We start from the raw sequence: 25,430 nt of genomic DNA, 5'->3' as shown, positions 1-25,430 counted from the left end.
TACCTAAAGCAATGAAGGAAAATCGGCCTTGACAATGGATTAAAAAACAATTAAAAAAATGAAAAGCAACAACTGGGATATGTTAATACAGGTGAGAGGTCACTGAGCCTAAATAGTAAAAACAAATGGAAAGTACAATACTAATTTAACGGTGGGAGAAAACAAAATAAATAGCAGGAGTGTTTGGAAATAATAATGAGTATTGCTTCATTCTTTGATGAATGCTAGGAATGCAGTTTGTTGTGACTATACACACGCATACATATATATATATATATACTCATTTTATGAAAAGATATAAGGAGTATACATTAAAAAAAAAATCTCACAGACACACACACAAATGAGGTAAAAGAATAACACCCTGCATGTTCAGTTTGCTTGAAGTGATTTGTCTTTTGTAGATTTAATTCACAGTTCCTAAACAGTAGTTAAAATTCCAGATATGTTGCGAAAAATGAAATGATTTCCCCTGTACTTGCATGAGGTAGAACTTCCAAGAGAAGGTCAGTTTTAAGGGAGACACCAAGACAATGCTAAGTTTTTTTCCTTTTTTGAACAGAAGGCCCCTTCCTGCTTTGTTCTTCAGGCGATGTAGACATCTTACTTAAGGAAGCTTCTTGCGGTGACCTGCTTGAATGTTCTGAGAGCTCCGATCTTCCCTCCTGAGAATATGATGGAGATGAATAGCCAAAAGCACCTCCTCCTTCTCTCTGAAAAGCAGAAGTGGAAGGCTGCAGTTCTGCTTCATATCTTCCCTGAGAGGCTGCTGGATGCTGTGGAACCATCTTGTGAGGGCAGTTAGCTACCATGTGCATTATGCTTTGACAGTAATGGCACTTTTTTGGCTGTGGAGGTAGATTGCACTCTTTAGCATGATGATCAAGGCCACCACAGTTGTAGCATCTAGAAAAACAAAAAAAGACACTTTAGAAAAACAAAACAAAAAACCCTTGCATTTCTTGTTCATTTCTTTTGAAACAAAAAAATAAAAAAAAAAATAAAAAAACAACTTGGTTTTGCATGAGCAAAATTAATCACGCAAGCCAACCTAAAATATACAGTTGTTACACTGAATCCACATACAAGTGATTATAGTAATCAAAGATAATGGAGCCTACTCTATATCACTAAAAATTGTATGTAAAGGCACATATTTGAAAAATAATGGTCTGTGTTGGGGAGGTATCATTTAACAAGGATTGTAAAGTCATCTAATGGCACACACAGTCAATGTTCACTGCACTGATCCAATTTGTCAATGGATATGTACAGTGTTACATTAGGAAATAGTGGGCAACATCTTGACAATTCTGTCCACTGCATGCTGAGACTTTAGAAAAGAACACCACAAATAGAATACATTTCAAACTTCTTTTGCAAATAGGTTGTAATATACTAAAGAGAAAAATCCTCTAAAATGTTAAAAATAAAAAATAGGGATTTAGAATAAATGCAAAGCCCCAGCAATAGGTAAAATACCTCTCAGAAGATGCAAAAATCAAAATGCTTTTCTTGGTAATGGCAGTAAATGACAATTCATCCATGCTAAATGCAAATGCTGCGTTTTCCATCTACATTATCCCAAAAATCACCATAAGGGGACGGCATTTACATTTAATTCTCTAGGCAGCCTAACCATACAACAAACTATTTACAATTTCCCCAAGCATATTCTTCTTTTACATCGGGCATACGCTAACTGTATATATGATGTGCTCGTATTAGCAGCCTACCACTCTGGTGAAAATTTTAAAGCTTTTTTTATACTGTATTTTACACTGTGTAATATGTGCTCGTAAAATTTCCTGGTGTATTTTTTTGTGAAATCATCATGACATTACTATTAGGCTATATAATTACCTTATCATTTCTGGCAAAATTCCAGAAAAAAACAAAAAACACATAGAATTCTGTCAATTTGTTGCACATCTCATTTAAGGGATATTAATATTTCTTGAGACCATTTTAAATGGCTGTAAATTACATTATTTCAACATGCACTTTCCAGTTTAAATATATATATATATATATATATATATATATATATATATATATATATATATATATATATATATATATATATATATATATATATATATATATATATATATATATATATATATTATATTATATACACACACACACACACACACACACACACACTAGATTTGCTTTAAAATATATATATATATATATTATTTAAAGAAAACAGGCAAACCCTAATAAAATATTTCCTACATAAGTCATTCTGCTAAGAAAATTTTACCTAAAATAAGCTTCCCCGTTTCAAGCTTTCAATAGATGCCAAAAAATATAAGAATTCTCTTTGCCATCACAGCAGCAGTGTTTTCTACAGGAAGGATGCTTTTACCAATTTAATTGGCTAACTGTCTCCCAGAAAGCTGCCTGGTACACACGATGAGATTATCAGACGAATGATGGTCCATTATTTTGCATGCTAATCTCAGATGTAACCTAAAGAGTTTACTAAAGTCACGAAAATTCTCATACGACAGAATAAAAATTTGGAAGTGATGTAATGTGTTGTAGTGTATTTGTATTGCATTTTCGAATGACAACTGTACTGATTAAAGGAAAAAAGAACAATCTGGTATTGTATGAAAAAAATGTCCGTGCATGTCTGATCAAATATTATCGGATGAACTGTCTTGATCGGCTCTCGAAAGCTCTGTACTAACGATCAGATTATCGTACGATTGCTCTGAAATTTGTATTTTTCGTACGATTTTCTGATTGTGTGTACGGGGCTTAATACACAAAAAAAACATAACACTCTGGAATTAGCTTTTCTGCAATGAAATGTTCAGCTCAGGACACTTGGGACACTTTTTTGCATCTTGGGACACTTTTTTTTTTAATACTGAACCGATCATGTAATTACAGAAAAAAAAAATTATATATATATATATACACACACACACACACACACACACACACACACAATCTCCCACTCGTAATACTCATGTTGAACAAAGTGAAAATATGCAGTTAAATGGTTTGTCTACAGAAATATTCTTTGTAATGTATACAGCCAATTCTTTAGTAAAAACAGTGCTATTAAATTGATCAGACTGGTTATAAAATTTTGATGTTGATCTAGTTAACTTTTTTATACAATTATATTAATTTCTAAATTATGTAGAGGATGTTGAGAGAGAATATATGTATGGGGAGAAATAGACATGTTTTTCTTACCAATACCATTTCCTGAAGAATTATAAAAATATAAAAATTGTTTACTATATTTTCTATAAGAGAACACAAATTAAGACCTATAAAAAATAAAAAAAAAACACCTACACTGGATTTCAACAACCTGAAATCTACATCTCCAAGACTAAAAAGAGTTAAATAAACTCTGCAATGGTGCTGCCTGTAATTATTGGCAAATCAATTTAATCAGTCACCATGGTATGCACTGTGTTATCCGATTCGGTGAACCATTTCAGTCACCAAATGGTCAAAAGAACGTGCAGCCAAGCTCACCACTTCAATCAAGAACATACCTTTTGGCAGATTTATCACCACAATTGTATTTGGGCTCAGGGATGTTTAGGGTATTGCTTCTAGGTTTCATTGTAGGCACTGTTTAGAGCACAGAGAAAAAAAATCTAATTGCTACACAATGTAATCTTCCGGATTCCTAACCCCCATCACATTTGCTTCCCTGCTGAGGCAATGCCTTAGATGCTATCTGCTCCTGTTTATGAGTGGCAGCCAAGGGTGTGGGGGAGGATTTAGTCCATCCCTTTTAGCATTTCTTTGCTTTGTGTCAATCATTCTTACCAGCTGCACAACTCACACCATTTCTGAGATGTTTTCCTTCTCTTACTGGGGTTTTAAGCAAAATGGCAACCATTCTTGTCAACAGAGGTGTATCGAATGGAAATTTTGGTACCGAAACCGAAAATGCAGGATGCACTTGACCGAAAACCGAAACTGAAAATGACAGTGTTTAAAAAATATTTATATTTTATATAGAATTGTTTTATATTCGGCATTTAAATTAATATCATCAATTTAAATGAATATGAATTGATCGCCGGCCATTATTGGCACCTTTAGCGCAAGAAAAGCTCAAGAAAAATGTATCCCTTTAAATTCTATGTATATCCTCACACTGGTCCGTTGTGATTCCATTGTGGTGTTAAAAATCCTGTTTGCTGCATTTTTGGCCAGTTAAAAAAACGCCAAAAAAGTTCAAATGCATTGAAAACGCAGCAAGAATGCATCATTAATGCACTCGTGTTATGTTTTTGATGCCGTTTTTGAGTCACATGACCTATGAAAAACCCCATAAGCACAGCATGGTAAAAGCGGCCCAGAATTGCTGTAAAATCGCAGCAAAATCGCCATAAATTTGCGGTAAAATCACAGTGAATTTGTGGCAAAAATCACGGTGTGTTATCTGTGCCATTATCGATAACACCATTTTTACCCGAAATTGCAGAAATTTCAGTGCATCTCTACTTGCCTACCAGACCACTCTGCAAAACATTCTATATGTACCTTCGCTATACATTTTGCACCACTTAAGCTGAAACAAAGTGACACTGAACTTTGGTTAAAAAAAAAAAAAAAAAAAAAAAAGAATTCAAATATGTATTTTTAATGCTCAGCCTCCTGCAATTTTTTATTTTTTATCTGCCGTGATCTGACTTCCTGTTAGAGGGTTACTACATAAATTTTCCATGGTCCCACTATATCTAAGAACGCAGTTACCCTCTATTGCGCACTCTTGAGATGGACTATGGGATATGGGTTTTGTAATGTACATAGAGCAGCACACATGACCACAACTAACCTGTAATAATTGTTCCAAACACAACGGAAAGGGGGGGGGGGGGGGGGGGGGGTTGAAAGCAGAGATTTATGAGCTCACAGAGAATGCAGAAAAACACAGTAAGAAACAATTTAAGAAAAACAGATTACAGGGCTAATGAGTAGTGGGTGTGTATGGATTATTTTTGGAGAATAAGGATATTGTTTAGTTGTTTAGTGTCAATTTAATATGAAAGTTTTCATCCTCTTGACCAATTTATTGAATTTGTTAAAAGGTAGCTGGGGTGCGTTATAAGAGGCACTTTACTGAAAAGTCCAAACCTAACATACCAAAGGTATACAGACGCTCTGACCAACAGTTCACTTAAATAATACATTATGAATATTTATGGACATATATTACTTACTTAAATAGGATTCAAATAAATGACTCTTGCCCATTTCCTGTTTAATGTACAACTTTTCAACTGTCAGTGAAAAAAAAAAAAAATACAGGCTCTTTATCTGCATTTTGAAACGGAAGGAAATTGCAAAAGAACCTCGGTTTATCAATTGTACCAGCAACAGGAATGCCATTCATCCAGATGCAAAATAATATTCTTCTTTTTTTTAAATAGCCAGCAGGAACAAGTTCTAATCTGACATGTTTTGTGCTAGGCACATCTCTTCTTTCTCAGTTGATGGGAATGAGTTGAGCCAGCACTTGAGATGTGAGTGTGGAGCCTGATCTTGCCAGGAGCGGCTTGTGAAAAATTTGATACTTGTAAAACAGTCATTGACTAATCTTTCCCTGCAATTTAAAAAGACATGCACCAGGAAAATGTATCTATTTGATGCATCCCCAGACTCAATTTGATTATTGAACCCTCAATTAAAACTGAGCAACTTGAGATTAGTTTATGAACTCTAAACCTTAGGCTTCATGTACACGGGACGTTTTTCAACCTGGAACAGCACAGCCAGTAATCCATGTTTAAAAACGTGTGTTTAGCATTGTTTACAAGCTGCGTTTAGCTGAGTTTGCACTCAGAAGCTTTTACTAAAGATAACCTCAGGAGACAAGTATTAACTATTTCAGCCATTCTGTGAGAGAACGGTGTGAGTAGCAGCTGAGAAAGCTGTGTGCTTGTAGCTAGCTGATATTTTTTGGTTGGTTTGCTAATATGGATCCCATGATGAGCATGTGTGAGGAAATGCTCCTGATGTTGCTTTTGCTGAGGCTCCAAAGACGTAGAAAATTGCATGACATGACCAGAGTTCGTCACTACTGGACACATCCATTGATGGCTCAACGCATGTCCACGGGATACTTTTCTAATATGTATGTTCAGCTGCGTAATTACCCAGAGAAATGTTTAATTTTACACGCATGTCAATTGCCACCTTTGACGTTCTCTTGGAAAAGGTTAGACCCATCTAGTGTGCATGGACACCAACATGAGGAAAAGCGTACCACCAGAGGAAGGTCTGTTGGTGACTCAACTTCAGCATCAAGTAATGCAAGTCGTGTATTGTACAGCATAATTGGCTGATGAGGGGAATATCACATGGTATATCAAGCATGCAGGCAGTGATAACTTTTTTGGTGTGTTTTTAGCATTTTCCAGGCTCAAAAGTAATAAATAAAATGTTTCCCTTTAAAAACGCTTCTAGACCAAAACGCGCCTAAACAGGGGTAGCCGCATTTAGCCACGTTCGGCGCTTGAAATGCCTCTAAACACAGCTTCTGAACGCATTTTTTTGGGTTCCAAAAAAAGCCTCTAAACTCAACTACCTAGAACCGACTTTAAACGATCCTGTGCACATGTACTGGTAAGATAACAGAGGAGAGTTCAGGAGCAGTTGAAAAAAATGCCCAACTGCTCCTAAACGTCCGTTTACCAGCAGTAGTGTACATGAGGCCTTAATCCCCCAGAGCTACTCCTGTTTTATCACACAGTCAAGGTTTTTTTTTTTCTTTTAACGCTACCACCAGGCAACTTAAAAAAAAAAAAAAAAAAAAAAAAAGCCGAGGACACTCAATAAGTAGAGTGACATCACATAGCTGTCACCAAAGCCTTCTTGGAAGATTTCCCTTACATCCTGTTCTGTGAAGGGAGAGAACTGAAAAATGCTGCCTGGTCTATTTGCAGTGGTCACCAGCACAAATAGAAAAGTTGAAAATGCAGGGACACACTACATTCTGATATATTTTAACCCTTTCCCACTATAGCTAACAGAGAAAAGGCTTTGGATACACTTTATTAGATACACCACACCGGCTGATTTTTGAAAGGTTCAATAAATATTTAAATAAAACAAATAGAAACGTGTAGCTCTGGAATAACAGGTTCTAGTTTCTGATCCAGTCTATAAATGCTCCTTCAAAAGACAAAACAAAGTTCTGTATACAACCAGTTTTTTTCTTGACTCACTATCTTATCTACATAGCTTTTGCAGTGATTTTCTATACATACTTTTAACTTTTGATTTAATCTGATAGTGAATGGCTGTTAAATGCTAAAAGTCAATAGGAAATGTATAGGAGCCCCTCCAAAAGCATGCCATTCAAAACTCTGAAAAGTTTTTTCGCACCTCTGTTGCCTTTATGTCACCAAATGCTCTCCAGGGGCTGCAATGTGTCTACAAAAGTGTAATTGCTGACAAGAAGACTAAAAAGGTAAGGGACATTCATATCTCCCTAGTCAGAATGTAAAAAGACCTATCATCACCTGAGTATTTTTATATTATACAACGCAAGGGTGCTTGTTGCCTGGAAGAGCCATTTGCTTTCTTTTCTAAAGCGGGTTAGTAAAATAAACAGGCACAAGGATAGGTAGGGCAAAATAGATCTTTAATCAGGCATCAACACCTTGGGCAATGTGGGATACAGCAAAACATTTTCAAGTATAAGGCCCATATTGTGTTAAAAAAAGAAAAAGGGGGCTATGGATGCCACCAATGGTTTTCAAACCGTGCAGTGCATCAATAATATGGATTTTCCTTGTCCTAAGCACGAAGGCTAGAATTTTCTTTAAATATCAGTTTAACCTAGTCTATTCTTTTCCTATTTTTTCTGTTAAAATTACAGTACAAAAATCATTGTCAGAGAACCTAGAAGAAATAAAAGTCAGTCTTTACATCAAATTTTTTTTAATTACTAGGAAAAAATGAGGCAGACTTGATGGACCACTTCTTCTTTTATTATGCCATTACTCTATGTTTCTATGTAATGTAAAAAAAAAAAAACAAAAAAAAAAATAAACACTCAGGCTTGCGCAACTTTGGTGTTCTATCCTATATGAAGGAAAAAGCCCAAACCCAGGCACCGCATTGTTATATATTTTTAAAGCTGAAGTTTAATCTGACTATTTCTTGCCCTCCCTGGTCCTTCCTCATCAACATGCAAATTACATTTTTAAACAAAACCGGTTTTCATCACATACCTTAATTTAGACCCAGTGGCATCACTGGATCTCAGTGCTTCTCCATGCAATGCAGGCAGAGCATGGCTAATGGGAAGGACCACTGGAGTGATAAAATAGCTTCCTGAATGCAGGAAGCTGTGGTAATGTCCACATGTGATGCTGAGCTTCCATGGATTGAAAGAAATGTAATTTAATGAAAAAAGGTCGATGACAAGGGACAGTAATGCCGAGTAGGAAAGGGCTCGCTGAAGCCTCATCAGTAAAGGAGACAGGCTCTATATGCCTTGCTGAAGATTTTAATGCACACTTTGAAAAACTTGCAACAAGCAGTGAAAAAATAAATGAATAAATAAATAAGATGAAAAAAAAAAAAACTTTTCCAGGTGTAAATAAAATACATGTGTATACATGTAGGCAGAATATTACTGAGTTTATTACCAAAAACACTACTGAGTTCAAAGTGCAGCATATCACAAAAGCCAAGCAGGTTACAATACATTATTTTTTCTTTTTATTTTGCCTTCCTCAAAAACAACTTATAGCCTTTCTATATAAGAAAAGTTAACAGTATATTTGTGCTCTATAAATAACAGACACTTCATTACTACATCAGTAATGTAAAAAGGATCATTACATAGAAGCATCCAAATCCCTATCAATTTATATACAGAACAAGCAATGACATGACTTCTCCAAAACTGCACATCAAAAAAGAGGAAATACTAAAAAAAAAAAACTCCAAGAACTAACATTCCTGAGATATACAACCTTCCCAGTGTCATTATAAAATTTACAACGAAGGAAGATGAATAATCTTTTGGTAATTTTACACACTAGCTTTGAAACTAGCCTATAACTTTTGTAATGAAGACTGATGATGAATGGTAGAATCCTTAAGATGACAGGTTGAAAATTGCCAGGAATATAAGTGAAGAAAATAAATCCTTAGGATTACATCATGTGAATTCTTGTCTGCAAACAAAGCCACACCTTCATACAGTATATGTATCTCACACACCAACTACTGTCTAGCTTAACAACATGCACTACCATTAAATATCCAAGAGGTGGCGCTTCACTGCCAGTCTAGGAATAATGTACTGATTAAATGATTTGTAAGGAATCCGATTTGCTAAAGCTTACATCAATCACTGGGGATCCAAAGCTGAGCAGAGGAGTACAGCTGGGGGATGTTTTCACACACCCAACACTAAATTTACCATTTACATAAATGTATGTGTGTGTGTATATGTATATGTATATATATAGCACCACACTCTTAACTGCTACATCTACAGGACAGCTTATTTTGTTGAAAAACAACCAGCTTACTAGCAGGATCACCAGGTGAAACTGAAGGAAAAAAAATAAAAACAAAACACAACTACCATATCTTAGAATTGGTATTCTGCAGTATGATAAATGTTTGCTTTATGGCTGATAACCCTATGATTCTAGTATTGATGTAGTGGAAAGGATAGACATTGACATTTAGGTGTATTTTGGCTCTAGGCTGCATACACACTCACATAAATATAGATTATGTAAAAGCAACACTTTTTTTTTTTTTTTTAAACTTGAAGTGAAAAGTGGTTAGACCATCTACCACTGTTTTACTGTTTGTGTCCCCACCAAGAAGATTTGCCTCTGTTTATCTGTCAGACAGACACAGAATGACATGACAATCGGTGAGAGGAGTCTTCCAATCGGTACAAATATTCCATTGTCAACTTCCTAAAATGGGAATTCCACTCACTTGGTGGGGGTTGTCTCACTTTCGGTTGTGTCTCTAAGACAGCAAGTGAAGAAAAATCTCCACTGCAAGGTTCTTATAACAAATAAACAAAAAATCAAAACAAGAATCACAGCAATAGGAGTTTGCTGTTTTCTGTACTTTTTCCAAAGCTAAATAAAAATGGTCTATACATACACTTTAAATGGAAACCGTAGTTGTTATGGTCAATAAACATTTAATACAGAGTACATGTGTTACAGATTCTGTTCAGTAAAGAATTGTATTCATTTTAACATTAGCTGTCCGCATTCAAAAATCCATAAGGCTCTGTCTGAACTAGCATGACCCTCTGATCATGTAGATGTGGGAGCCTTACAAACTGAAAAAAACATCAAATTCTAGGGCATTTCCAGGATAGTAGATGTGTAAGAAACTGCCTTGAGCATACCACCAGTCAACTTCAAGGAGGTAAATATGAAAAATATTCATTTTCAATATTTCTCACTTACAAAAGTTTTAGCTCTGCGCATAGAAAAACAAATTCAATTGCCTTTAACTGATTTAAGGTTTTGATGTCAAACCTAAAAAAAATAGATACATAAATAAAAGCTATATAGCTTGCACAGAATTTACAATAAATGAAACATGTAATTAGATATTTCTGAAAAAAAAAATAGAGGGCTGAAACAGGCCTCTTACAACTTTTTTTTTTTTTTTTTTAGAAAAACAACTTTTCAACAGCCAGCATGGTAGAAGACAGAAAGGAACTAGTTATAAAGGGAAGAATCTAGGAAGGCTGCATGAGGTCATGCATAGTGGCATCTCAAACTGAAGCTAGAGAGAGGCGGAAAGCATGAAGAATTCAAGTTTAGCCACTGCTGTTACTTTGTGATTCTAGCTCAAAAGGGCTTCGGGCACTTCAAATTCTATGAATACATACATACTATTCCAAATAATGTATCTTGTAAAATCTAGTAAAATTCTAGCAACTTGGCAGCAGGCTCACACTGGGGAAGCGGGGTGGCAACAAGCAGTGTATACTGTATGTTGGCGGGCAGTGATAGCAGGGGGAATTATATGTTTCCCCTTAAGTTGCATGCAAATATGAAACATTTTTAGTGTTACTGATTAAATATACTATGCTTTAATGCTAGCTTGGGAATTGATGTTTCCCATTTCAATAAATACTTTGAAATGAGTAGATTAGAATGTTTCAGCTTTGAATAGTGTGAGAAAAGGTTAGAACCTTTATTCAAGTTTTATTGCTGTCTGTGTCCCAGTTGGGTAGAGTCAAGCTCTATAGTTGTCCTGGTCTACCGTCCCAGAAAGTGTTGAGAAATCCCAATTTTTACAGACATCACCGTAAAAAAGGTAATGATAAATCTTCGAATAGAGATATTTCCTCTTACTTCCTCTTGGGCCTCTAGTACAAAAGTGAAAGAAAAATCTCCTCCAACCAGACACAAACAGGAATATTAACTATCCCTTATTTAAAATGGTAGTAAACTCTGTACTACCACTTATAAGGTGTAAGGTACTATAATAAGGCTTACCTGTATCTACTGTGAATATCTTCTAAACTCGCACAGTTTAGGAAATATTCAGAGTGTATGCAGCCAATGACATCGGCGCATATGCTCCGAAGGTCCGGCTTACAGTGCAGGACCTTCAGAGCCCGTGCCGGAAAAGGCGGCTCCCACACACATGCAAGGGAGCGACAACATTGCTGGAGCTCAGGAACATGAAGTCAGACAGGGGGAACAGGTCAGCCCTCTCAGTGGTGACTTTACAGCGCTGCAGGGCTTCCTTCCAAGGTGAGTATTTCATAATGTGCTAGTATGTGATGCATACTAGCACATTATGCCATTGCCTTGCAGGTTTTTTTTTTTGAACATCGGCAGTTTACAACCGCTTTAATTAAAAGCTAAAAAAAAAAAAGTTGGTTTTAAATGCACTTTAGAATTTCCCCCCAGCTATTTTTTCTCATTAGTTAAAGAAGGGATAGACTCTCTCTCAGATTGCCATCTGTGTCATTGCTGGGGAGATCCACTCTCACTATTTGTATAGGGCGCATAAATACTAAGAGTGAAAGTGGGGGCTATCAAAAAGTAGAAAAGCGTCCTCTGCTAGCATGCTGTAGAGAAGGACCCTTTCCATAAATATTTTTTATTTAAGATGTGTATTAATTTGCTAGCAAATTTGACTACTTCGGAAAGAGTAAATTCCCAAGCACAGCCTTTTTTTGGTTCTTGCACATCATAGCCTTCTCCTATTATGGAAGAGCATAATTTGTCAGTGCTTGTCCAGCTTTTCTACCTCTCCCCTCTCTACATAACCTTTTATGTAGCAACTGGGGGAAGAGCTAAAGAGAATACTATAAAGCGTCATTTGAATGGCAGCTGAATCTGCTGGGGCTGCTGACATCACATCCAAGATGGCTGTGCCCAGCAACAGTCTCTGGGCTTTTAGATGCCCGCACAAAGGAAAATAACATGCATAAACTATGGTAAATGACCATTAAATTTTTGGGGAAGATTGATAGAAATTGTAGTATTGTATTGCTCTGTGTGAATGTTGGAGTCATCTATATGATTTAATTTTTAATACAGAAAATCTTTCATTCCAATAAGAGTGATTTCTGCATAAAAGAGAAAAGGCCCATCACCTTAGGACACTAGCAAAAAACTGAGGACTCATGGAGTGGTGTTATAGGGGGACATGCAAGGGGCATGTCCTCAAAACTTTGCTAGTCTATAACCCCTATATGATTAAGATTTTAGGGTTAGGAGATACATTCACTATTAGGCTTTTAAGCATCTTTGGGTAAAGGGTTGGGTTAAGGTTTACGATGGTCATAAGGGTTAGGTTATAGGCTATAGGGGTTGTTGATGAGTCTGGGGGTGGGAAGAAGGTGATTAGGAACATATTACACCCAAAAACGTGTTAACATGTAACCAGCTCCTAAAAGGTAAACTTAAAGGGGTTGTAAACCTTCATGTTTTTTCACCTTAATGCATCCTATGCATTATGGTGAAAAAACACCTGGCAGTGACCGGCCCCCCAGCCCACCAGTTTTACTTACCTCAGCCCTGGAATTTGACGCACTGTCTCTCTGCCTGGAATTCTCAAGTCTTGATTAGATTGATAGCAGCGCAGCCATTGGCTCCCGCTGCTGTCAATCAAATCCAATGACGCAGACGCCGGGGGGTGGGGCTGAGTCATACATTCGGCAGCTATGGACACCGAATACTGGACTCGGGAGCGTGCCCACAAGGTAACCCCCTCTGGAGAGCGCTTTTCCTAGGGGTTATCTGATGTGGGGAGGAGCCACGAGAGCCACCGGGGGACCCCAGAAGATGAGATTCAGGGCCACTCTGTTCAAAACAAGCTGCACAGTGGAGGTAAGTATGATATGTTTGTTATTTAAAAAAACAAAACAAAAATAAACTAACCCTTACAATCACTTTAACCTTTTTGTAAATGATGTTATGAGAATCTCAACAGTTATGGTTCTTAAAAAGCAAAGAATTTGCAAATATTTTAAATTTAATTTTTAGCAGAATTAAAAAAAAAGCAGAATTTACTTGAACTGATTTTTACATTTGTTCTTTTATTATTTTGTATTAAATATAGGAGTACTGCAGATTAGCCATAAGAGGGAGGTTTGCGTGTACACACACACACACACACACACACACACACACACACACACACAGATCTAGTAAGGGCCCTTTCTCCCCCCATGCCCCATGGCAGTTGTGCTGATATATACAGATACATTTTTGGAATTAAGACCTCTCACTGTAGGGAGAGAAAAAAAATATTTTCTTACCCCAAAAATATGAACTTCAGATTGTCATTAGGATGGACAAGACTGCAAGACAGAAATGTTTATTAAAACCTTCAAGTGTCAGTAAACCTATATTTTTTTGTGTCGTCTTTATAATTATGTTCTCTATCTGTGTGCATAATCTTTCATGTACATTTTCATTGCTAGTGGATATTATGTTGATCCTGCCATTTTAATGGGCCTGATTATTCTGCAGTTAATCCTCTGTCTGCTGCATTACAACTCTCAGTGCACATGCTCTGCCCATTACCCTGTGATAAAGCTTTCACTGCCTCCTTTCTCATCTGGAAGCCGCACCATTTGACTTTTTTGCTTGCTGGGTGGGGGTGTGGGGCACCCTCCAGCAGGTTAACTGACAGCTGCTCCCTCTCCCCAGCTATCTGCTCCATGTGATAAATCAGCGGGGGCTCCAGCAGGGTGATTGATAGAGGCGTCTTCTTCCCTGTTAGCCACCCCATGTGACACACTATGCAGCAGTAAAATTATTTATTTTATTTAAATTACAAATGAATGACATTACAGTGCAAAAATGGGTTCCATGCACTTTTTTTTACTCATTTTCTTTTTTTTAAAAATGGTGTTTTTTTCTATAAGCGTACCTGACCCCCCATCAGTTCTGTATCTGGCCCCAGGAAAAGAAAGTCCTGCAATAATGTCTGCAGGTTGTGTCAGGGGTTTCTTGCTTGCTCTACCAACTTATCTCACAGTGTGGGGCAAGTTCAACATTGTAATGTGACCAATAGATCCCTCACCAGCTGCTGGCATTTTCTTTCCTGGCTTCTTCCTGGTGCCAGGTCTTTGGCCTCCTGATTGACCAACAAGGATTGGCATTCATTCTGGCAGCACCAGTGTGTTGGGAATGTCCACTAAGCTCCACACACATTAGAAGATTGTGGACAGGCAGGTATATTTTTGTCTTTTTGCAGAAGAGACATAGCATGTCCTTTCTGCAATAAAGAGCTGTCTGCTCTTTTTAAAGTAGTTCTAAAGGCTGAAGGTTTTTTACATTAAAAAGGTAAAAATCCTTCAATATGCAGCCCCTCTTATACTTACCTGAGCCTGATCCATCACTGTGCATGAAAGTAGAGGCTCTCTCCCTCCTCATTGCCTCAGACGCAGCAGCAGGAGCCATTGGCTCCTGCTGCTGTCAATCACAGACAGCGCGGAGGGAGCAGGGGGTGGGGATGAGCCCTGCTCTGTGTGTCTTACAGACACATAGCTAGATGAGAAGCAAGCACGCACAAGTGCTTCCATAAAAAGCAGCTTGCTATGGGGGCACTTGGCAGATGGGGGGGGGGGGGGAGCATACACCAGCGGGGGACCCGGGAAGAGGAGCAACAGGGCTGCTCTGTGCAAAACCCCTGCACAGAGCAGGTAAGTATAACACTTTTTTTTTTTAAACAAATGTTTACAATCACTTTAATTATAGGTTTAGTTCCACTTAAAAATGGCTGCATTGCTTGATACATTCAAAGAAGTTGCAGTGGGTTTATTGGACATTAATAGAACCATTGATTGTAAAAGAATGTACACTAAATAAAGTAATTCATTAAATCTGCAAGTTACCTACAACTACACAAATGCAACAAAATAAACAAGAACACCCAAGTGTTCTTAAGCAAGGTTGAATTGACTTTATACATTTGCATTTTTTACCTTTTAGATTTATATTGCTAAAAAAATACAAATGCCAAAATGAACTATTTAGCTTTATAGCTTTTGTATCCATCTATGGTCTATTTATTTTATATATAACATTTCTGACCCCCCCCCCCTCCATTTTTGAGACTCATAAAAAACGACTTCAAAACGACTTCAGTATTCAGGGACATGCTAGCCACCCTAAAAATTACAACAGAATATAACCTGATTAGGCGCTTACATAATGTTCATAACATGCACATTTTTTGGGCTTTGATGTTTGCACCCTAAATATGCAAGCTAATTTTTCCATTTCACTTCCCACTCTAGCCTTTAAACTGCCTTAATCTCCTGCCCTTGGATGTTGACTTTATAAGAACAAAGGTCAGGGGTTATAAAGAGACAGACCTCAAAAGATTTGAGACCATCAACTCATGCCTGAAAGAATTCTTCATCACACAAAACAAGCACACATTTTCTCTTAAAACAAAACAAAACAGAAAAAAAAAAAAAAAACAACCCAACACATTATTAACATAAAAGTTACACATGCAAGCCCCACATAATAATTAGCTTACTATAATGCTATAAATTTCTCCGTAAAACATTAAAGTGACAACAGCCAGTCCTAAAGATTGTTATTTTTATATATATATATATAGATATATATATATCTATATATAGATATATATAGATATATATATATCTATATATATATATATATCTATATATATCTATATCAAATAAATGAAATAGTCTTAAAAACACATTTGTACATTACGTACTCAAATGCACTTACATTCGTAACCACAATACACACACACACACACACACAACTGATAACATTATAGAAAAAAAATAACAGAAAAATTAAAAATCATTATCAAGAATATGATTGATAGATTAACTGAAAGATATTAGATTTAGCATGTTGCTTTTAGGTACTACAGCTAGGATTCCATATGACCATTCAGCAGCACATGGTATGCTGTAAAACAAAGAACCTTGGCTGCATAAAGAACATTTCTAATTACCCAATTATGGTAAACAATTGTTAAAATGCACATCATATCTAAGCATAACAATGAGCAAATAACCACAACATCATTACTTCAAATTGTATATAGAGTCTCTACAAAAGGGAAATCAAAAATTTTGAATTGTAAAAAGCAGAAACTAATCAAATACATCTTATGTCTATATTTTCTATTTTCAAACCCACAGTCATATCAAAGCAATTCACTTGTGTTCTCTACAACCAATTTTCACTGAAGAACAATACCTGCATGACAGCCATGCACAGCAGCATCCCCTCCAGCATGGAAGAGGTTACCATCAAACAGCTACTACTGAAGATTTTTCATCTTGTTGCTGTGTTGCGATATAATAGTCTATCCATCCTGGCACATCGTCTATTAACTTGCATGCTGTTGTCAGAGCAACTACTGTAAAACAGACATGCTAGTCTTACTAAAAGGGGAGTGCCAGATGATATGTATGCTGGAGGAAGCCTTCATTTACTCTCCAAAAGGCCAGGAATGTTTTTGGAAAGGATGTATAGATTATACAGGACACAAATAGTTTCATTTGCAAATATTAAAATAACAGATACAGTGTACTAAAAAAAAAATCCATATGAAAACAGGAACATATTTATCTTTCAACTGCAAGTACCAAATATTGTGTTTATTGTAAATGAGGACCAAAAAAAAATAAATAAAAATTTAACTATAAGCATGTCCTTCTGGCTCCTGCAGCTGAAAGCAGATCTCCATTCTGACCGTAGACTATTAATATTCTCACAATGCACTGACAACAGTATAAATTAGATATGGTGGAGTGCAGATGTGCCAACTAAAAATCCCCGAGCCATAAGTTCATCAGATGGCAAAAAGCATCTTGGAAGTGCACACCACATAAACACCCCCCCCCCCCCCCGAATCATTCTGCCCAACACACCTGTAGCGATGTATATTTATAGAGGCCCAGCCCTTTAAGAATTATAAGTTCCACAAAGCCATTCAGATTTCATTCTATCCATCCATTGTATTTATTTTAATTATTCCTTTGAATGGCAGGGCATCTGTCCACACAGCCATGATTCTATTGCAAGGATAGACCATTTGGTCAAGTATGAAGCTGCAGCTGTTTTTGACCAATGAATCATTTGCATCTGTAAACAATGCTGAAGCAGAAGTTTCAAGAAGTGAAGCAGATGTCGTTTCACTGAGTGCAACTCACCAGGCTTCACAGAATGTTTTTCATTAGACAATCATGAGCCTTTACCAACAAGTCTACATTTGGGGTCCCATTTGCCTGTTTTGTTTTTCAGGTCAGCAGTTGGACAGACACTAATCAAAAGAAGCTTGCGTCTACAAGTGTCCACGAAGCACAGACCATTTCTCTTTCACATTGTAAATATGTTCAATGAGATCTTCTATTCATCGCTACATGTGGCATGCAAGATAACTCGATTGAGAGAAATATGATGTTACACACTAAAAAGCCAACGTACCACCTAAATTGGGTAGGACATAAAATAATTCCTTTTCACCTAACTAGCCTTTCTGCTTTTAGGGATAATAAAGGCTGAAGTATAGTGATTTTATAAAAATAAAAAAAAACACGTTCTGTAGTGCAAATCTGCTAAATGCAAAAAGCACTAAAAATGCATAGGTGTGAATCCAGCCTTACATGGACTGAACATTAAACATACTCTATTCAACAAGCGCATATTATGAGATTTAGATAAAAATGTATGCATCTATAAGGAAAAGTGCACAAAAATGTTAAGAAGCTACAAGCTTAGCCATTGAAGCAAAATAAAGGTGAGAGAGTCCATTTTTATTTTTACATATGTATGTTGCACATAAATTTACACAGATCTGATTTCTTCCAAAATGCAATAATAAGGATTTTAAACAAGAATCCTTGCCCAAAAGACTGGTTGACTTAGGATAGGCGCCCCTGCTCTGCATCTGACTTAATTAGGATCACAGCATTTAAAGAAGGAACAGATGCTGTTACATTTATTACAATGTAATCAGACAGCATGCTGTTAGACAATAGAACTGGCGGATTACGTGCAAAAAAACGATGTATAGGATCATAGTATTGCTCACACTCTGAAAAATGTTTTACTATGTGTTTATGCTAAAGGTTCTTCAGACCATGTAGCTTGCTCTTAATCACATGACCAGTCTAGGTGCTATAACAAAAAAAGCTGCATCGTCAGCATCATTTAAAGCTGAACTCCAGGCAAATAGCTAAGCACACAGATGTAATGAATATGAAATTAATATTAAGGGAGCCATTTTACCCGCTAAATGATTTATGTTGTCCAGATCTGAGATGTACACTGCTGTGCCACACCACACAGTCCTGTCTGGCTGGACAGAATACCCAATTTATTTCTGCTGCAGTTAAACACTTAGGCTGGGTTCACACCTATGCGAATTGGATGTGGCTTACGCATCCAATTCGCATGACATTTTAAAATACGTTCATTTGAATGAGGCTAGTTCACATATGTGCGTTGCATTCGCACTCCGCATTGCCCAAAAAAGTGTGTGTTTTCTGGGCATTGTGGTGCGAATTGCAAGCACATTATCTTCTATGGGAACGCATCTGATTTACAGATACATTCCGTTGTGAACAGGATAAAATCCTGACCTGATCCTGATGTAAACCTGACCTGATACTGATGCAATCCTGACCTGATCCTGATCAAAAACTGACGTGAAATGCTGAACAACTACTTTGTCAATTAGCTGTGAAAACGGTACTTCTATTCGCACTGCACATGTGTGAACCCAGCCTTAAAGTGTTTCTAAAGGCAGAAAGTTTTTTACCTTAATGCATTCTTGCCTAAGCCTCACCTAGATCCAGCAATGTGCATCCTGGGTTTCTCTCTCCTCATTGGCTCACACAGCAGCAGAGGCCATTGGCAATCACAGCCAGTGAGCTGATGAGGAGAGAGCAAGAGGCGGGGCCAAGCCAAGCTGTGTGTGTGAATGGAAAATGTCCGTCCACAGGAGCATGGCTCTGAAACGAGCATGCTCGAGTGCCCCCATAGCAAGAGGCTTGCCATTGGGGGCACTCGGCAGAGGGGAGGAGCAAGCAGTTCTAGCAGGGGACCCAAAAAGGAGGAGGATAGGGGCTTCTCTGAAGAAAACATTACACAGTGCATGTACGTATAACATGTTTGTTATTTCACATTAAGCTGGGTATACACTAGTAAAATTTCATTCAACATTTCTCGTTGCAAGTACAATTGTTTTTTCTAATCATGAGTGACGCTAGTTTTCGACCACAGTGAAAGGAAAATTTGAAGGAGCAGGATGGAAAAAATGTATTGAATGTAGACTCTAACAGTGGGTGTGGCTTTCATTTGGTAAAGTTGATTCATTCCAAAACAGAATGTTAAAAGCAAAGGAAATCAAACTATTTTCGAATGATAATTGAATGTTGTGAGAGTTTCCTTACACATTTTCATTTGAAATTCTACTAGTGTATACCCAGCTTTACAAATCTCCTCTACAACCACCTTCTCTGAATCTGAATGAACATTGAAAGGAGAAGCAGCATACCCATGAGCTAATCAAGTCTTTTTCAAACAGGGTGCCACCCTGAAAGGCCTTCTGGGTTCTTTAAGGGTGGCTTTGCAAAATGCTACAAAATTGCCCACAACTGCATCCAAGTTGTGTACAAGCCAGCAGGCGGATGAAGCCTACCTTTTCTGTTACACAAAGTGAGAAAGTGAGGGAGAAGGAAATGCTAGTCAGTACCAGAGTGCAAAGATGTATTTGCTTAGAAATAATAAATCACCTATAATGTTGGGTGTCCTACATGTGTAGATAGTGCTACGATATGTAAAACTATTAGTTTCGTTTTTTACATTTTAGAATGGGGTGCTTTGAGAGTTTTAAGGAGTTCCGCGACTAAAAAAAAAAAAGGCTGAGAAACACTTAACTAATTTCTCTGCTCACTTCTATTAGCATTCACCTTGCACTGCAGCCCAACTGATTTGCTCCTTGTGCTGCTTCAATCTGAAATCTGCTGTACAAAGGCTGCAAAAGGTACCTACACAGCATTAAAAAAAAAACAATTAAATGAGTAAATAATGATTGATAATACAGACTCATTAATTTGTGCATTTTATTTCTGCCTAGGATTCAGTTTTAATACTTGAATTGATAAAAAAGTATCTTTAGTAATGTAGAGGATGCCACTGAAAAATTACCTTGTATTCTTTGCACAAGACATGGGACTACTACTTTAGTTAATGGGTGGGTGATGTGTTATGTTTTTTTTGGCAGTTAAAAAAAAATCATGGTAGACTTCTAACAAATTGAAAGGTAATTACTGGTAACACTAAAACCCACAAAATGTATGTTGTAATAGTGTTTTTTAAAAGTAGAGTTTTCTATTAAAGATCATCAAAAAGCAGCAAGGGATGATTCATCAAACACTAAATGACTAAACATTCCACAGATACCAGCACTGAGGTGGGGTAATGAAACACTAGGACAAAGTACTGGAAGAGTAGCACATTGTGCATTAAATGTGAAAACAGAACATCTTTCCATGGTTCTCTTCACTGCTCTGGTACAACAATGCCAACATTTCTGCAAGCTTTAAAAATGGCAAGCTATATTTTCTCCAGCTTTCTTTAAGATTAACTTGGTATAAATGGTCCAAATCGTATTTTCCAATAGCTATAGATAAGGCTCGGGTAAGAACGCATGAAGGTAAAACATGCGATTAGCAACAAATCAGTTGGTATTCATATAAAATACATAAAGCATTCTGCAGATGACTGTAAATACCAAGAACCCTAGATGAACTCATGAAAAAGATGCACATGTGAAAACTGTAGTGCAATCTATCTTTGGTGAATGGATGAACAAACAGCCCTTATGCATAACCAAAAAAAAGACTGAAAAATAAAAAATAAACAGTAGCTGTACAAAATGATATTCAGTATCATGTTAACAATTCTTATTACAAGGGAGTAAAATTCTCAGATGCATATCAGTTCATTTAGGTTATTTGGCACAAAAAAGGAAAAACATGACCATAAGAATGCTCAGGGGGGTGTGGTCTGGACATGGCTACAGGTAGACGCATGTAGCTTGAGCTCCCGGCCTGCACTCACCTAGCTCGGCTCATAAGATTTGCAGCATGCCCTCAGTCAGGAAGCGCAAAGCGAAGGGAGGCAAACAGGCAGCTAAGACCAGCAAGGCTAGCGGCAGTATTGACTGTTACTTCCCCAGCTCCAAGACGGCCTCCCGGATCACAAGATGGTGGAGCCATGATGCTCTCCACCCACGGCCTCCCCGGCTACCTTATCGGCTGCGGACTCATACTCAGATGTCCCGCCGGATCTCCGCTCGACCTCTCTCTGGTGCCCAACCCTGCTCCCTTCAAATAGACGCTGAACTCCGAGCCCTCCTCCAGGCCCTTCCGACTAAATCTGATATAGAACTAATCATCAGACGCCTGGAGGAAAAACACTGCAAGGATTTACAAGTGGCTAGAAAAGACGTTCAGTCCCTCTCCACCAGACTAACAACGGGGGAGTCTTCTATGGCGGCCCTGAGCCAGCAAGTGTCGGCACTGGAGTGCCTGCAGAACGCCCATATGGATGCAGCAGTGTTCTTACAGCTCCATTTTGAGGACATGGAAGACAGGAGCAGACGGAATAACCTGCGGATTAGGGGTCTACCTGAAGCGACGGGCCCTGAGGATCTTGCGGAAACAGTCACTGCAATTTTTCAGAGGGTCTACGGAGGTGCCCTCCCTAACCAGGTGGATTTCGACAGGATCCACAGAGCCCTGGGACCCCACTCTACTGATCCTGCTGACCGAGAGACGTGATCTGCAGGCTGCACAGATACACGCTCAAGAAGACTGTCGTCAGGAAGGCATGTTCGGGGAACTGAACTTTGACGGTGCACCCATCAAAATACTCCCTGACCTTCCCAGAGCCACCTTGCAGTGACAGCTATGCTACGCCCGGTCCTAGATGTTTCCCATCGGTCAAGTACCACATACAGATGGGGATTCCCCCTCTCGGCCATCTTCAGCAGGGACTAGCGCTTCTTTATCCTGCGCACACCAGGACACTTGCCCGCTCTCTTTACATTTATGGGAGTGAACCCCGTCCTGGTCCAGAACTGGCTGCTGTTCCTGCCCCGGCCAGCGGGATGCACGGGCTCAGGGACACCCTGGTGGACCTCTCAATCCCTGCCACAAAGAACACGGAGACACTCCCGGACGCCCTCGCCGGAAGTCCAACGTGAGTCCTGATCCGCACCGGCAACACCACAGAGATGCTCTACCTCTGACCAACTCCGATGACCCCACCCGCTATCTCAAGTTCTGAAGTGAATCAACTAAGCTCTTTGCTGCACTCCCAACAGCTTCTGGAGGACACCCCGATCCGTCTGTCCAGAATATGGATGCCGACATCTCACCACTCCTCCACGATATATCCGATGCAGGTAACTCATTACTTATGGACACTTGTGTCTATGGTGCCAGACGGCATAAGTACTACTCCTGCTACAATACTTGATGTACATCCCCATGACTCCGCTCTGCCTGCCTCCCTCTGGGTCCCCTGTTTGCCTGAGCTGCTCATTTCATACGGTCTGAGAACAACAGGGTGACCGAGGATTCCATCACTGCTGTGGGCAATTGTTATTGGTCTCCAGGATCCCCAGCCATTGCTTTATTAACCACCTGTCCACCCCTAGCAGAGCTGACCAAGACTGCACACCCTAATGGAGGTCTAAGTACCTTCATTTTTGAACCACATGCTTCTGCTGTGTAACTATAGATGGTACTACAGTACACGGTGGAACTGTCTGATGCTAAGTGGGACACGGGGAACAGTCACTGTTGCTGACACCATCTCTTGTGACCTGTATGCTGTTCTGAGGGGTGGGCAATGTCTCCTACAAGTTTATTTTGTTTTACACCTCTGGCCAGAAATGGGGAATCCTAACATTGATTTTGTTAATGAAAAAGTGATTAATCTCTGCCCATACTTTGGTAGGCTAGGGTGGGGGGGGGGGTTGTTATATACGGAGGGATGGCCACTCATGTCTCTGCCTCTCTGACACTCTCCAGTCTGATTGACAAGAGGGGGCAGGATGGGACTTTGAAGGGGCGTGCCCTGGTGGAGTTCCGGCAGAGTCTACCCGGGGACGATTTGAGGCAGAGAGAGTGGTACTACCAAGACATTACTATTGGGAGACAAAAGACGCACAAGTGGTAAGCTATACTGTGCTGGAGACCTACCTAGTAGGTAAGGTCTTCTACCTGGCAACCTACATAACACCTGAGCCCTAATACCCAAAGGAGGATCTCTGGGATCTCACTCGGCATAGCTGCCCTCCCTACACCACTGGTTACTCCTCTTTAGATACAATGGCACCCCCGGGTGAGACTAGGCCCTCCCTGCCCTGATATTGGGATTGTGGAGTGCCCCATGCTGGCTGAAGTTACACCCCTGAACTACAAATATGCTGGGGAGGTTGTATTCTTCTACTGTTTGGGTTATGTTTATATTTCATATTACATGCCATTGCTGTTGATGTTGCTTGCTGCTGGGCTGGGTGGGGTGGGTAGGGGCCATTCCTGTTAGGCTTCTGTCTACCCCCTCCCCCACTCAGGTTGGTGCACTTTCCCAATGCCGACGTGGGTTGGAGTGCCCTGTTGGCAATCTTATGCCATTGTAGCTTCAAGGTCCGTGTCTAATCGCATGTGTCCCCCTGAACCTACTTGCTGATTTAGCACCTGCATATCTTTTTCTTCTCTCTATTTCCACACTACTACTCTATCTGTACCCTTTCGATTACAACAACCCCCCCCCACACACCTTCCCCTTGTCAATTCCCTCTCCCTGTTCTGAGATGGATACTGTTAAGATAATCTTGCTTAATGCCAAAGGACTAAATGTTCCCAAAATGAGACGCATACTTTTCAATGATCTGAAACGCTCGCATGAAGATGTGGCATTTATTCAGGAAACCCACTTCAGAGACGATAAACTTCCTATGTTGAAAAATAGGTTTTACCCAGTTACCTACCATTCTACTAATAAACTCACTAAATCTAAAAGGTGTATCCATAGTATTATTCAACCGACTTCCCTGGACATGCCACAACACCCTAGCGGACCCTGAAGGCTGCCTCATGTTCATCAAACGGTTGCTCGGGGCGGCCAAAATGACATTTGCCACTATCTGTGCCCCTAATGACCGCCAGGACCTTTTTCTCGGCCGCACGATTAACATGATAACATGGTCAGACCACGTACCAATTGAGCTAACGTACAAACTTTCAGACCTGTCCTCTTCTAGGACTAGATTCTGGAAGTTAAACGAAAGCCTCCTGCAGACCCCTGAAGTAGTGGAGGATGTTCAAAAAGAACTGAATATGTACTTTCAGACCAATAAACAACCTGACTGTGATGTGGGGATCCTGTGGGAGGCCCACAGGGAAGTTATCAGAGGTATCCTCATGGATGGATGCATAACGCATGAATCGGAGCAACGCAAGGAGAAACTCTCGTCCCTTCTCAACGACATCCACAAAGTGAAGGCCCAACATAAACACGCCCCAACCCCGGCGCTTGAAAGAGACCTCTTAGCCCTTCGCAAACAGACGTCAGACTTACTGAGATACCAAGCCAAAGCAGCCATACAAAGATGGCAAAGACTCAATTATGAGTCTGGAGATAAATGTGGGAGAATGTTGGCCAGATCGATTAGAGAACAAAAATTAGCTTCATATATCCCTCAAATTATTACACCTCAAGGCCAAAAAGCAGTGCTCCCTAAACAGATTGCCCAGGGCTTTAGAGAACTGTATTCTTCCCTTTACAACTTACTAGACCAGTCACCATCCCAGACACAAATAGAAGACTACATCGCCTCCTCTCAGCTCCCTCAGCTGACCCCTGAGGTACGAGAAGATCAGG

The 25,430-nt window shown here is 39.1% G+C and overlaps 1 protein-coding gene across 1 annotated transcript in view; it reads right to left on the bottom strand.

Moving 5' to 3' along the window:
- Nucleotides 1–332: 332 nt before the first annotated feature.
- Nucleotides 333–25,430, bottom strand: part of LIN28B (lin-28 homolog B) — a 95,064-nt gene continuing 69,966 nt past the window's right edge. Inside the window, exon 4 of the mRNA XM_073627005.1 lies at nt 333–906. Within this exon, the coding sequence (XP_073483106.1) occupies nt 537–906 (370 nt within the window). The 3' untranslated portion in view covers nt 333–536. The remainder of the gene's footprint in view (nt 907–25,430) is intronic.

This window comes from Aquarana catesbeiana, linkage group LG04, assembly GCF_042186555.1.
Source record: "Aquarana catesbeiana isolate 2022-GZ linkage group LG04, ASM4218655v1, whole genome shotgun sequence".
Taxonomy (NCBI): domain Eukaryota; kingdom Metazoa; phylum Chordata; class Amphibia; order Anura; family Ranidae; genus Aquarana; species Aquarana catesbeiana.
This window is presented reverse-complemented; position numbering and strand designations above follow the sequence as displayed.